Source organism: Neophocaena asiaeorientalis, unplaced genomic scaffold, assembly GCF_003031525.2.
Source record: "Neophocaena asiaeorientalis asiaeorientalis breed wild unplaced genomic scaffold, Neophocaena_asiaeorientalis_V1.1 scaffold76, whole genome shotgun sequence".
NCBI classification, from domain to species: domain Eukaryota; kingdom Metazoa; phylum Chordata; class Mammalia; order Artiodactyla; family Phocoenidae; genus Neophocaena; species Neophocaena asiaeorientalis.
In genome coordinates, this window is record NW_020173668.1 from 2574388 (window position 1) to 2590378 (window position 15991).

General features: G+C 38.1%; 1 protein-coding gene across 1 annotated transcript in view; it reads left to right on the forward strand.

The window, feature by feature from the left end:
- Positions 1-15991, forward strand: part of NUP210L (nucleoporin 210 like) — an 81387-nt gene that overhangs the window by 28862 nt on the left and 36534 nt on the right. Inside the window, exons 11-16 of the mRNA XM_024748185.1 lie at positions 4549-4686; positions 5152-5310; positions 6744-6942; positions 8915-9060; positions 13143-13364; positions 14448-14621. Of these exons, the coding sequence (XP_024603953.1) occupies positions 4549-4686; positions 5152-5310; positions 6744-6942; positions 8915-9060; positions 13143-13364; positions 14448-14621 (1038 nt within the window). The remainder of the gene's footprint in view (positions 1-4548; positions 4687-5151; positions 5311-6743; positions 6943-8914; positions 9061-13142; positions 13365-14447; positions 14622-15991) is intronic.

Below are 15991 nucleotides of genomic sequence, written 5' to 3' on the forward strand. Positions count from 1 at the left end.
TTTTTCCAAATTTTATTTTGATTTTTTTTTTTTTTTTTTTTTTTTTCCATTTCTATGGAGGGACAGGTTCTTGGAGTTCCCTACTTTGACACTTTTGCAGACATCTCCCACCTGCTGGTATTTTTTATTAGGATTTATGAACGTGATATTTTTTCAACTTATTTAGGACTTTAAAAGCTTTTTTCAGCAATGTCTTATAGTTTTCATCATACAGGTCTTGAAGATATTTTATTAAATTTGTCCCTGTTTTATGTTTTTAAGCTATATATGTATTTGTAAATTTTCTCCTTTTACTTGATCATGCTAGTATATAGAAATACAGTGGTTTTTTGTATGTTACCTTGAATCTTGAAAGCTTGCTGAATTCACTTATTCTAGTAATTTTTTGTAGATTCCTTAGGAATTCCTATATATACAGTTATGTTATATGTGAATAAAGACAGTTAACCCTTTTCATTCCAATAAATATGCCTTTTAGTTCTTTTTCTTGCCTCACTGCACTGGCTAGGACCTCTACTACAATACTGAATAGAACTGTTAAGCGTAGACATGTTTGCCTTATTCCTGACCTTAAGTGGAAAGCACTCACCCTTTCACCATTGAGTATGATGTTGACTATAGATTTTGTGTAGATGCTCATCCTTAGGTTGAAGCAGTCTCTTTCTATTCCTAGTTTATTGAGAATTTTCATCATGAATTGGTGCTGAATTTTGTCAGTGCTCTTCTGCCTCTATTGAGGTGATCAATATAGTTTTTCTTTTCTAGTCTTTTAAATATGGTGAATTAATTACATTGATTGATTCTCTAATATTAAGCCAATCTTGCATTCTCAGGATAAACCTCACTTGCTTATGATTTGTTATCCTCTTATACATTACAGGATTTAATTTGCTAAAATTCTGTTAATGACTTTGGCATATATGTTTTTGAGGGCCTATAGCTTTTTTTTTCCTTCTTCTGTTTTTTATTATAATGTATTTGTCAGGTTTGGGTGTTAGGATAATATTGGGTTTATAAAATGGGTTGGGAAGTATTATTTTCTATTTTCTGGAAGAGTTTTGTAGAATTAGTGTTATTTCTTCCATAAATATTTGGTAGAATTCACAATGAAACTATTTGAGCTTGGAATTTTTTTATGGAAAGTCTTTTATTATTATAGTGATAAAATATACATAACATAAAATTTACCATTTTAACCATTTTTAGGTGTACAGTTCAGTGGCATTAAGTATATTCATGTTGTGCAACCATTACCACCATCTCTCTCCAGACCTTTATAATCTTTCCAGACTGATTCACTCTACCCCTTAAACAATAACACCCCCGAACACCCCATCCCCATTCCCTGGTAACCACCATTCTATTTTCTTTCTCTATGAATTTGACTAATCTAGTTACTTCATATAAGTGGAATCATACAGGGAATTCCCTGGCAGTCCAGTGGTTAGGACTCTGCGCCTTCACTGCTGAGGGTGTGGACTCAATCCCTGGTCAGGGAACTAAGATCCCGCAAGCCACACAGCACTGCCAAAAAAAAAAAAAAAAAAAAGGTGGACTTATACAATATTTGTCTTTTTTGTGTTTGGCTTGTTTCACTTAGCATGTCATTAGGGTTCATCCATGATGTAGCATGTCAGAATTTCATTCCTTTTTAAGGCTAAATAATTTTCTATTAAATGCATATACTGCATTTTGTTTATTATTTATCCATTGATAGACACTTGGGTTGTTTCCACCTTTTGTCTATTGTGAATAATGCTGCTATGAACATGGGTATACAAATATTTTGTCAAATCCTTGCTTTCAAATCTTTGGGGTATATACCCAGAATTGGAATTGCTGGATCATGTGGCAATTCTATGTTTGACTTTTTGAGGAATTGTCATACTGTTTTCCACAGTGGCTGTCATTTTACATTCCAGCAGCAATGCACAAGGGTTGTGATTTCTCCACATTCTTACCAACACTTGCTATTTTCTATTTTTGATAATAGCCATTCTAATGGGTATGAAGTGGTATATCACTGTGATTTTAATTTACATTCCTCTAATGATTGGTGTATGGGAAGGTTTAAAACTATGAATTCAATTTTAAAAATTTACATACAACTATACAGGTTATTTCTTCTTTTTTTTTTTTTTTTGTGGTACACGGGCCTCTCACTGCTGTGGCCTCTTCCGTTAAGGAGCACAGGCTTAGGACGCTCAGGCCCAGCGGGCGTAGCTCACGGGCCCAGCTGCTCCGGGGCACGTGGAATCTTCCCGGTCCAGGGCACGAACCCGTGTCCCCTGCATCGGCAGGCGGATTCTCAACCACTGCGCCACCAGGGAAGCCCGGTTATTTCTTCTTGAGTGAAATTTGGTAGCTTGTGTCTCTGAAGGAATTTCTGTTTAATCTAATTGTTGAATTAATCACATAAAGTTGTTCAAAATATTGCCTTATTAATTTTTATGTCTGTAGGATCTGTAGCAATGTTGTCTCTTTCATTCCAGATATTGGTTATTTGTGTTTCTCTTGTTTTCTTCATGAATCCAGCTAGACATTTATCAATTTTATTGCTTTTTACAAAGAACAAGCTTTTGGTTTCATTGACTTTTTTCCAGTTCTTTATCTACTTTCTCTTTCACTGATTTATGCCTTTACCTTTGTTATTCTATTTCTTTTCCTTACTTTGGATTTAAAATGCATTTCTTTTTTAAGTTTCTTATTGTAGAAGAATCTTACAGTGGATCACCGGTTTTATATCTTTCTTCTTTTTAATATAAGCACTTCTACTACATTCTATTGGTCATTCAAACCATTCCTGACACAATGTAGAGGGAACTACACAAGGATGTGAATACCAGGGAGTGGGGATCAGTGGAGGCCATCTTGGAGACTCGCATCTCCAAGTTGATTCTGGGTTCTCTATTATTAGATTTAAAGGCATTACTGATCCTGTTTCTTGTGATTAAGAAGTGAGCATTGATAGTTCATGGTATGCAATAGCAAAACAGCTACTAAAATTTTCACCTGTAGACACTATAGTTAAGTGCATGTAGAAGGCAAAGCTTTCGGTAACCAGGTAGTTGCTGCCATAAAACATGTTAGTGAAAGTCTGGGATATAATAGAGCTTATTGATTGTTGTTTCTAAGTGTGCTGGGTAACTTTGGGAAAGAAAATGGTTAGTTCAGGGCTTTGAATTCCCAACTCAAGATCCACCTAAGAAATCTAAAAGATTTTATGACTACCCTAAAAGAAGCCCTTATTACAATATTTCCTTGTTCTGCAATCATAATGCAATTTATTTTATTAATTAATTAATTTGTTTGTTTTATTTTTGGCTGTGTTGGGTCTTTGTTGCTGTGCGCGGGCTTTCTCTAGTTGCGGAGAGCAGGGGCTATTCTTCCTTGCAGTGCTTGGGCTTCTCATCATCGTGCCTTCTCTTGTTGCAGAGCACGGGCTCTAGGCGCACGGGCTTCAGTAGTTGTAGCATGTGGGCTCAGTAGTTGTGGCTCATGGGCTCTAGAGCTCAGGCTCAGTAGTTGTGGCGCATGGGCTTATTTGCTCCATGGCATGTGGGATCTTCCTGGCTCAGGGCTTGAACCCGTGTCTCCTGCATTGGCAAGTGGATTCTTAAGCACTGTGCCACCAGGGAAGTCAGACGTTTAAAATTTTTATTACCTCCTTTGTTTTTTTTGCCATACGCGGGCCTCTCACTGTTGTGGCCTCTCCCGCTGCGGAGCACAGGCTCCAGACGCGCAGGCTCAGCAGCCATGGCTCATGGGCCCAGCCTCTCCGCGGCATGTGGGATCTTCCCGGACCGGGGCACAAACCCGTGTCCCCTGCATCGGCAGGCGGACTCTCAACCACTGCGCCACCAGAGATGCCCTAATGATGTTCTTTTAAACTGAAAGAACATCCAGCTAGCCACCTTAAGAGAGTGAAGAGAAAATCAGAGCCATTACTGCAGATGTGACACAGTTGCTAAATACTTCAGGGCTTCTTTAAAAAATAGATAGATAGATAGGTAGGTAGGTAGAGTTTTCCTTCAAAGAATAAAGGCCAACATAGTTGAGTGTGAGGACTCTATTTTACCTGTATGGGTACCCCCCTAAACCCTGCTCTTGTTTTTAAGCAGGATGGGAATATCTTACCCCAGCATCTTTAAATGTTCTCTTTATTTTCTTCTGAATAGCTTGTAATATTCCTTTGCCTTTACAATTTATATACTTAACTGATAGATGTCCAAGGATCTTTCTTTCTGAAACTATGATTGCCCTTTCTATGTTGATAAAACTCTTATTTCAGGAAATTTAAACTGCTTTCCGTGACTGTGATACTTCTTTTAGGTCTATCAAAATCCCTTTCATTATTATTGAAATGTAGTAGCTGTGCTTCACTAATGAACAGGAAAGTTTATTTCTTTCTTTTATTGATAGAAACTGGTTGAGTAATTTATTAACACACCATTTTTCTGATGCTTTATATGTGAATGTGGACCATAAGAAGACCATAAGAACAGTCCTTATAAAATCTGTTTTGCTCCTTTTTATCTGCTCTTATAGAATAAAACTATTCAGCCTATAAAATTTCCAATTATACATCAGCAAGAAGTGAAGATTTATTTTCCCATCAAGCTTACACCCAACTTTCTGGCATTTCCTCATCATCCCATGGGAATGTTATATCGTTATAAAGTACAGGTATGATGTCTTATAATGAGAATTCACAAAGAAATGTCAGTTTCTCTGATAGCTTAATTTATTGAAGGTTAATGTTAAATCTTATTTCCCCCTAATCCTAGCAGTATAACTCAGTTTTGGGTGACAACCAAATCATGCTCTTGAATACTGTCATCCTAAGAATACTTGGTGTACTTTCCTTCTCTTCCATATATCCTTTCCTTGTGAGTTTTATAAAGTTTTGTCAAGCTCCCTTGTGCTCTTTTTTGACATTTTGTGATACTGCCATTGCATAATCCCCCTTTAGTATTACCCTTCCCCATTTAGTTACTTTAATATAGCATCACAGTTTCTTAATGTTCCAGAAATAATTTATTGTATAGTTTTATTATTTCCTAAACTTTATTTCACCAGATTTTACATCTTCAGTTAAATTCCAATTTTCTTCCTATACTAATTAAATATAAGGTTGTATTTTTTTCATAGGTAGAGGGTGGCAGTGGCAATTTCACCTGGACCTCTTCTAATGAAACAGTGGCCATGGTAACCACTAAAGGAGTGGTGACGACAGCTGGTCAGGTCAGAGGGAACAGCACTGTTTTGGCCCGAGATGTACAAAATCCTTTTCGATATGGGGAAATTAAGGTAAGCAACTCTCCAAAAAACGTTCATATCTCCTCTGAGACATTGCTGTCTAAATTTAAGTACAGTAACACATTAAAATTTTTTTTTTCTTTTTCAAGTTGGTTGTTTTAAAATGATCCTCAGGACTTCCCTAGTGGTCCAGTGGTTAAGACTCTGTGCTTCCAAGGCAGGGGGCATGGGTTTGATCCCTAGTCAGGGAACTAAGATCCCCTGCTGTCAACAATGGGAAGCCAACACAGATTTTTCCTAAGGTCAATAATATGATAAACACAAAGAAAGAAAACTACAGGCCAATATCACTGATGAACATAGATGCAAAAATCCTCAACAAAATACTAGCAAACAGAATCCAACAGCACATTAAAAGGATCATACCCCATGATCAAGTGGGGTTTATTCCAGAAAAAAGATACCAAGTAAGAGGAAGTGCTCTATGTCAGAGGTCAGCAAATATTTAGTTAAAAAGAGCCAGTTAGTAAATATGTTAGGGCTTCCCTGGTGGCACAGTGGTTAAGAATCCACCTGCCAATGCAGGCGACATGGGTTTGAGCCCTGGTCCGGGAAGATCCCACATGTCGTGGAGCAACTAAGCCTGTGCACCACAACTACCGAGCCTGCGCTCTAGAGCCCTCGAGCCACAACTACTGAGCCCGCGTGCCACAACTACTGAAGCCCGTGCACCTAGAGTCTGTGCTCTGCAACAAGACAAGCCACCGCAATGAGAAGTCCACCCCCTGCAACGAAGTGTAGCCCCCGCTCGCCGCACCTAGAGAAAGCCCAGACACAGCAAAGAAGCACAGCAATGCAGCCAAAAATAAATAGATAAAACAAATAAATTTTTTAAAAAAATTTTAAGTTATAAATATGTTAGTATTTGTAGGCCACATACAGTCTCTATCTCATAGTCTTCTTTTTTGTCATTGTTGCTTTTTATTTTACAGCCCTTTAAAAATGTAAAAGCCATTCTTAGCTTACAAAAGTCAAGAAAGTTGTGCACTGGTCATATTTTGCCAGACTCGTGTTGAATGGTGTTAGATGCTTTAGAGAGGTCGATTGATTAAGGAATGAAATGAGTGACAGGTTCAGCACCTAACACACAAACACAAAACATACATATATGTTATGTATATGTATATTTAAATATTTAAGAAATGCTTTCTGGGCTTCCCTGGTGGCGCAGTGGTTGAGAGTCCACCTGCCGATGCAGGGGACACGGGTTCGTTCCCCGGTCTGGGAAGATCCCACATGCTGCGGAGCGGCTGGGCCCATGAGCCATGGCCACTGAGCCTGCGCGTTCGGAGCCTGTGCTCCGCAACGGGAGAGGCCACAACAGTGAGAGGCCCGCGTACCGCAAAAAAAAAAGAAATGCTTTCTTTTCTTCTAAGACTTTCCTAACATAACTTTCTTGAAAGATTAATTTTTTTCCCCTCCAGATATGTGTTCTGAAACTGAACAAAATGAAAATGTTACCATTTCATGCTGATGTAGAGATTGGCCAGATTATAGAAATCCCCATTGCCATGTATCATGTAAATAAAGAAACCAAAGAGGCCATCGCGTTCACAGACTGCTCTCATTTATCCTTGGATTTGAACATGGATAAGCAAGGAGTCTTCACTCTTCTCAAAGAAGGTAAGAGTAGGCTTTTTATTCTTTCCTTTCTTTGTCTTTGAATTAAAGGACCAATCAACTATTCAGAAACTATGAATTACAGTCTAAATTCACACATTGGGAATTCCCTAGTGGTCCAGTGGTAGGGACACTGGGCTTTCACTGCCAAGGGCCTGGTTTCAGTCCCTGGTCGGGGAACTAAGATCCCACGAACCGCGCGGTGTGGCCAAAAAAATTAAAAATTAAATTTAGATATTACCTTTCTTTATAATACTTTTATTTATTCTGTCAACTGCCTGTATTAGGTGTTACAATATGATGTAGAAACAAAGGCACAAAAATTGAATAACATGTCCAGGCTTCATTGTGGCCAGACTATCAGTTTTTAGTCATATTAAAGGCTTCTCTTTCCAGCCTCAAGCTTGCTTGCTTTCTTTCTTTCTTTCTTTAATATATATACTACACCTCTTTCTAAGAGGACTGTATTGCCATTTAATGTATATATATATATATATATATATATAAAATTTATTCTGTAAAAGAAAATACCTTTTTAATAAGAAAAGAATATGAATAAGCTATCCATAATGATCAATATCATTTACCGTTATGGAACTTCATATTTGATCCTGATCACCATTGTTTTTCAATAATAATGACAGTAGTAGCATCTAAAATTTGTTTAGCATTTCTATTTCCTAGGCTCTGTTCTGAATACTTTTCATATACTAACTCATTTAATTCTCACAATACATCTATAAGGTTGATATCAACTTGGACTTCTCTTTTGCCCTTGTTAATTATACTATACAATATCTCTCACCTCTCCTCTGTTCTTAGGCTGTCTCTCCCCATTTTTAGGCCCTCATTATCTCTCACTGAGAATTTAATGATATCCTCCAACTGTTCTTGCCTTTGATAATCATGGCTACCAGATAGATCTTCATGAAGCTCAATTTCAAAATTAATTTTCCTGCTCAAAAATTTTGAGAGGCGGACTTCCCTGGTGGCGCAGTGGTTAAGAATCTGCCTGCCAATGCAGGGGACATGGGTTCGAGCCCTGGTCCGGGAAGATCCCACATGCCGTGGAGCAACTAAGCCTGTGTGCCACAACTACTGAGCCTGTGCTCTAGAGCCCGCAAGCCATAACTACTGAGCCCACGTGCCACAACTACTGAAGCCTGCGCACCTAGAGCCCGTACTCCACAGCAAGAGAAGCAACCACAATGAGAAGCCCCCACATCGCAACGAAGAGTAGCCCCTGCTCGCCACAACTAGAGAAAGCCCGTGTGCCGCAACAAAGACCCAAAACAGCCAAAAATTAAAATTAATTAATTATTTTTAAAAGTATACAATTCAATTAAAAAAAAAAATTGAGAGGGTTCTCCCTGCCCGTGGACAACAGCCAAAATCCTTTTAGTTTAGTATTAAAGGTCCTCTACAGTGTAACCCAACCTACTTTTTGGAACTTCATGCTTTGGCTTCATGTATGGCTCTAGCTAAACTAATTACTTTAGTTAAAATTTCCCATATATCTCTTTCATATACTCACTTGTATCTCATTTATATTTCTATCTTTGTTCATTTATTTGTCAGCTTAAGATACTCTCTTCTGCATATCTAAACCTTTCTTGATCTCTCCAGCTAAAAGTAATCATTCTGTTTTCTAGACTTCTATAATGCTTATCATTTTCTACTAATAATTTAATTTATGTAAATGTTCACCCTCCCCTTCTAAACTATATATGCCTTGAGGTCAGGATCTTTGCTCATATTTGTATCCTCACCATACATAGAACTGTGTCTTACATGATATATATCTGTTAATAGAAAGAACATTATTTTATATCAACTTAATATAAATAATTGGGGTCTAGTAGTGTGTGAGATTAAGAATTTTTTAAAATATTAAAATTCTTGTATTTCTATAGACTGATTTCCTTGAGAACTGATGGCTTATTACCCTACTGAAGTCATGCTTTTTGATTTGCAGGTATTCAAAGACGAGGACCAACACACTGTTCCAGTGCACATATAGCAGCCAAATCTCTGGGCCATACTTTGGTAACAGTTAGTGTGACTGAATATGAAGAGTATTTGGAGAGCAGTGCCACATTTGCTGCTTATGAACCCCTAAAGGTGAGATATTTCATGCTAAAGAATGCCATATCTTTTCATGGACCCCACCATGTCCACCTGGGGGCTTCCTACCTATCTGTGATCTCTATTAAAGATCAGTGATATTTATGTTCTCTTTACTTACCACTCTCTTGTTTTTAGACCCACAGCTTCCTCATCAAATCTGAGTATCAGGGAGTTTATGCTATCATGTTTTGGCCACAGGAATATTTATAAGTTGTATCAGCAAGTTTTATTATTTATTTATTTATTTATTTGGGGGGGGCTGTGTCGGGTCTTAGTTGTGGTACGTGGGCTCTTTGTTGCAGTGTACAGGCGTCTCTCTAGTTGTGGTGCGCCAGCTTCTCTCTAGTTGTGGTGTGTGGCACACGTGGGCTTAGCTGCCCCGCGGCATGTGGGATCTTAGTTCCCCAAACAGGGATCTAACCCGTGTCCCCTGCGTTGGAAGGCGGATTCTTTTTTTTTTTTTTAATAAATTTATTTATTTATTTTTGGTTGCCTTGGGTCTTTGTTGCTGCGTGTGGGCTTTCTCTAGTTGTGGTGAGTGGGGGCTACTCTTCATTGTGGTGCGCGGGCTTCTCATCGTGGTGGCTTCTGTTGTTGCAGAGCACGGGCTCTGGGGCGCATGGGCTTCAGTAGTTGTGGCACGCGGGCTCAGCAGTTGTGGCTCTTGGGCTCTAGAGCACAGGTTCAGTAGTTGTGGCATGTGGAATCTTCCCGGACCAGGGCTCGAACTCGTGTCCCCTGCATTGGCAGGCGGATTCTTAGCCACTGCGCCACCAGGGAAGCCCCTGGAAGGCAGATTCTTTACCACTGGACCACCAGGGAAGTCCCAACAAGTTTTAGATATTTTGCTTTCTTTCCTCTTTTTCTTTCTCTTTTTTACTGAGATATAAAAAACATATAGTAAAGTACACTAATCTTAAGGTACTATTTATTTTTTTTATTTGGCTGCACCAGGTCTTAGTTGCAGGATCTTTAGTTGCGGCATGCAAACTCTTAGCTGCAGCATATGGAATCTAGTTCCCTGACCAGGGATCAAACCCGGGCCCCCTGCATTGGGAATGCGGAGTCTTAGCCACTGGACCACCAGGGAAGTCTCTTAAGGTACTGTTTGAATTTTCACATATGTACGTATCTTTGTAACACCACCTGGAAGAAGATATAGAATATTAGTATACTCTCTTTTGAAGAACTCTGAAAGAAAACCTTCCACCCTAGGGAGGGAAATCAATCATCTTTTACCCTTTATACTTACAAATTTTCAGCACAACAGTCATCATTTTGGCCCCCAAGGATTGGTCCATTATAATTGGGATATTACGACAGGTGGCAGTTCAAAATAAAAGTAGATAGGGACTTCCCTCGTGGTCCACTGGGTAGGACTCCATGCTCCCAATGCAGGGGGCCCAGATTCAATCCCTGGTCTGGGAACTAGATCCCCACATGCATGCCATAACTAAGAAGTCCACATGCTACAACTGAAGATCCCGCACGCTGCAACGAAGATCCTGTGTGCTGTAACTAAGAGCAGCCTAAATAAATAAATAAATAATTTTAAAAATAAAAAGATAAAAGTAGATAGAGGGGTTCCCTGGTGGCGCAGTGGTTGAGAGTCCGCCTGCTGATGCAGGGGACACGTGTTCGTGCCCCGGTCCGGGAAGATCCCACATGCCGGGGAGCGGCTAGGCCAGTTGAGCCTGCGCTCTATAGCCTGCGAGCCACAACTACTGAAGCCTGCGTGCCTAGAGCCCATGCACCGCAACAAGAGAAGCCACCGCAATGAGAAGCCCGCGCATCGCAACGAAGAGTAGCCCCCACTCGCCGCAACCAGAGAAAAGCCCGCACGCAGCAACGAAGACCCAACCCAGCCAAAAGTAATAGAAAGTAAAATAAAATTTTAAAAATAAACAACAAAAAAATTGATGTCTACAAGTTCTTGCTGATACATACTGACAAATACTGACTCAGTGCCTCTTAGGATGAGGAGGCATCCACAGGGAAAAAGTTGTCAATGAAAGAAGCAAGGTAAGTTATTAATTTTAAAAAGATAACTTGTTCATTAATATTTGCATTTTGGGCTTCCCTGGTGGCGCAGTGGTTGAGAGTCCACCTGCCGATACAGGGGACACGGGTTTGTGCCCCGGTCCGGGAAGATCCCACGCGCCACGGAGCGGCTGGGCCCGTGAGCCGTGAACATTGGGCCTGTGCGTCCGGAGCCTGTGCTCCGCAACGGGAGAGGCCACAGCAGTGAGAGGCCTGTGTACAGAAAAAAAAAATTTATATATATATATATATTTGCATTTTAAGTTGGCCTCATTGTACATTGTGCAGCCTAAGTATTAAACATATGGTTTGAGCATATTTCACTCATTCTCTTAGTGGATGAATCATCCTACTTGCCTAATTAAGTGAAAGTGCTAGGCTGCAACGCCTGGTCATTTCATGAGGTTTTTTCTTAGTTTTATCATTATCCTTACCCTAATTTTATATTTATTGAATGTCCCACAAATCAGATCTCCCCTGAATGAAAACTATCCTTAAAGGAAAGGAAGTAAGATGATGATTTTCTTTTTCTACCTAGTAATTTGGTCATGTATCTTTTTCTTTAGCTGCTGAAAAATATATGTATGTTTTACTTTTGTTATCAATCTTATGTTTTGGTACATGGTATATAGTTCTCAATTTGTCCTTTTATACATCATTTCAATTCAGTTGATCTGATTAATTTTGGACTATATACATCTAGGAAAAAGGAATAACTCCAGTTTTACTTTCTCAGAAAGCCTTCCATGAAGCCTCTGACTAGTTTAATTTCTTCTATTTGAGGCTTGTTTGGCACTCTGTACTGTGCCTTTTTGTAACACTCATTATACTCTTTACCTACTTCAAATCTGTCTTTTCCAGACTATTAGCTCCACTGTGAGGCAGGACCTTATTTTGGCTTTCTATTACTGTATCACCAGTGGGCCATCAATGAATATTTGTTAAATTGAATTATATATACATTTTTAAGAGAATACTGCCATTAGACATAGGAATGTTTAATGTTAATAGTATTCAATAATAAATATGATTGACTAGTTCAGGAAAGAAATATTAAAACACGGTTTGCTTACATTTTCAGAATGATTGCTTCAACTCTATACTTCATTTTGTCACTTAGTCACTGTTGTAGACACTGTGTACCATACAAAAAAAAACCCTACATTTTGAGAATACTTCATTCCCCAAAAACCAGTTTCCTCATCTATAAGTAGGATACAACTCCTCTGTTTACTGGAGTGAATAATACCTGTCTTGACTACCTCTTAAGTGAGAGTTCTTTGAGAAACAAATGAACTGTATAGATGTATTATGTTCATATTTTTAGGGCAGGAGTTCTTTGATACTTTAATAAAATATCCATTTAAAATTCTTATGTAATATGGTGACAGATGGTACCTAGACTTATTGTGGTGATCATTTTGTAGTGTATAAAAATATCAAATCATTATGTTACACACCTGAGATAAGTTTAATATTATATGCCAGTTATACTTCAATTTTTTAAAAAAGAGAAAAAAAGAAAAATGTTTATGTGCTTATTTATCAATACTTTTTATGTGCACAGCATTGTACTAAATCCCACTGAGGAAGAGAGATTCTTTCAAAAATTTGGGGTATAAGATACTCTTTTCTCTTAAGTTTACATAACTAGACAGTGTAACAAGAATTATTAGATGTATATATATGAAGATTTGACATATTTAAATAGCATTAGGGGATAAACAAGTATACAAATTAATGGCAGAGATAATTACTATAAAAGCTTAGAGGATACAGAAGTGGTTGTGGTCTGGAATGATTAGACATAAATTAATGGATTCTCTTGACACATGAGTTAGGCTGAATGATAGGTGGGATCTAAATTAGTACAGAGGTTGAGAAGCATTCCAAGTAAGAGGCATAACATATATGTTTCCTAATTTGGGAATTAAGTTTAATGTCATTTACATTATAGTTATATAACCAGTTTTTCACTTTAGAAAACTGTTGAATTCTCTAACTAATCAGGAGTTAATTTCTTTAAATGTCATCAGGCTCTAAACCCTGTGGAAGTGGCACTGGTGACATGGCACTCTGTAAAGGAAATGATATTTGAAGGGGGCCCTCGTCCATGGATCTTGGAGCCCTCACGATTCTTTTTGGAGCTGAGCATGGAGAAGACAGAGAAAATTAGAATAACACAAGTCCGGCTGCCAGCCCAGAGAAAACAGAATCAGTACATCTATCGGGTCCTGTGCCTGGATTTAGGGGAACAAGTAGGAAAATTATCTTTTTCTAACATTTCTTTTAGCAATAATACTCCAAATCTTTTGTACTTCTAGCCATTCCTTTTCAGATTCTAATGGATTTAGTTTATGTACTAGATGGGAAAATTCTAATTATTGATTAAAAGATCTTTTTTTTTTTAAAGCTTACTATTCTTTAAATGTACACCAAAGGTTTTGGTTTACTCATCTGAGAATTCTAACAGTTCACCAACCAAATGGTTCAAGATTTTTTTGTAGTAGGGGGCTTATTTCAATCATTTTATCACTATAATTCATTTCCTGTTGCCTAGACTAGAGGATATATAGTTTTCCACCTCCAAAGAATGTGAGGAAGGGAAATTTAAAGTGTCATCTATGGTTATCAATTTTGAAGAATGAGTTAGATCTGTGTTGATAAGAGTAATTAGTATATTGCCCTTTATCAGTTTAATTAGTTTTGATTATTTTTAGAGGTAGTGATGGCTTTATCCATAGCTGCACCCTGCTTCTACCAAAACCAGTAGCAAAGGTTTTCAGTTTGACCAGGATTGAGAATTTAAAGTATGACTATGAGGCATAGCCCAGCTAACCAGCCCTGAGGGAATCCATGTATGATTTTAACTTAATAAGAACTGTGCTGTAATCAATTGAGCTTCATTTTAATATCTCTAGTATACTGTATTGTATATATGACTAGCTATTAGTGATTTCAATCCTAATTATCCCCTTTTGAAGCTCTCTAGCTTCTTTTTGTTTTCACACTGTTATTCATTAGTATTTCCACCAGAAATGAGTTGAAACACAAATTAGCTTTTCCACTTTTTGCCAACTGGTAACAAAAGATTTGGTGGAGGAAAAGACTGAAGTAATTGGTCAGTTAGATTTTTTTAATGTTCCCTTTGTTTCTATGATACCCTTGTTTCTCTTAGCACAGATAATTAAGAACTATAGTGTCTTAAGGGATTTGCCTGATTATAATGTCCAAAGGGACTCTATACTGGGATTTGAATAATTCTAACACGTTTAGATTGGCACAACTGACATCAGGTGTCTACCCACAATTATCTCTCTTGCCCTTGTGTTTTCTTAAAGATTCTGACATTCCAAATTGGAAATCATCCAGGTGTCCTGAACCCTAGTCCAGCTGTAGAAGTTGTGCAGGTACGCTTCATATGTGCCCACCCTGCCAGCATATCAGTATCTCCAGTATATAAGGTGCCAGCTGATGCCCAACCATGTCCTCTGCCACAGCATAACAAACAACTGGTGAGTACAGTGTCTCCAACTAATTTACATTTTCTCTAACCTGCTTTAAGAGAAATGGTCTGAAATGTAGCTTTTGTCTTATTGAAGTTAAGGAAACTCTTTTATTTGTTATCCAATCTCTGATAGTGTCTGAGAAATGGTGATTCAATTAGGTTAGAGTTGGCTATACTTAGTGACACTTAGTGACTTTGCTTGTTGTACTTAGGTACATAGTCAGCTTGTAACTATGACAATAGGCAATTGAGAACTCTCTAAATAACTTCCAAATTGGTTTGCTAGTATCCTTCCCTACTAAATCTTTTATTAGCATTATTAGTAACTTATAGAATTTACCTCTACTCCAAACCCATATGAAAAATAATGATAAACAATAGCATAGGGCTTCCCTGGTGGCGCAGTGGTTGAGAGTCCGCCTGCCGATGCAGGGGACACGTGTTCGTGCCCCGGTCCGGGAAGATCCCACATGCCGCGGAGCGGCTGGGCCCGTGAGCCATGGCCGCTGAGCCTGCGCGTCCGGAGCCCGTTGCTCCGCAACGGGAGAGGCCACAACAGTGAGAGGCCCGCGTACCGCAAAAAAAAAAAAAAAACAATAGCATAGCTAGAAGGTAGGCAACAGGAAATGAGGAATAAATGAGTTATCTAACCTAGAAACTAGAACATCAGACTATACACTAAATGAGGTTAACTATGATTCCAAGCATGGGAAAATAGGAGTCATTTCTTAACCTTTGCAGAATAGAACAATCCATTAATTATTCCCATTTTACAGATGAAGAAACTGAGGATCCTAGAAGTTGAGTAATTTTCCCAAGGTCATAAAGCTAGAAAGTAGCATTTTCCATTTGACTCCAAAGCACACGTTATTAACTTTCTTGCTATACTGCCTTTTTATTATAAAAGAACTTATGAGATGTTGCAGGTTAGGAACTCATTTTTTTTTCAGAAACAAATTCAACATTAAATACTATTATTTGAGCTTTATAAATTATTCACTTTTTTAAAAAGCACTTAGATGGAGCAGAATAGTTATCTCTATAATGCACTTAGATGGAGCAGAATATTTATCTCTATAATGGCATTGTCGTTCAATATCTTTTTTTTTCATTTGAAATAATTTAAATTTATAGAAAATTTCCAGGAAAAGTGCACCTTTTTTCCTGGAACCATTTAAGAGTAAGTTACAAACATGATCCTCCATACTTTAGCATTTATTTCTTTTTTTGTATTTGAGTATAATTCACATACCATAAAATTCACCTGTTTAAAAGTGTGCAAGTAATATTGTTAACTAAGCTCTACTTCAATTTTTTTTTTTTTTTTTTTTTGCCGGATCCCTCTACTTCAATTTTAAAAAGTGTGCAAATCAGAGT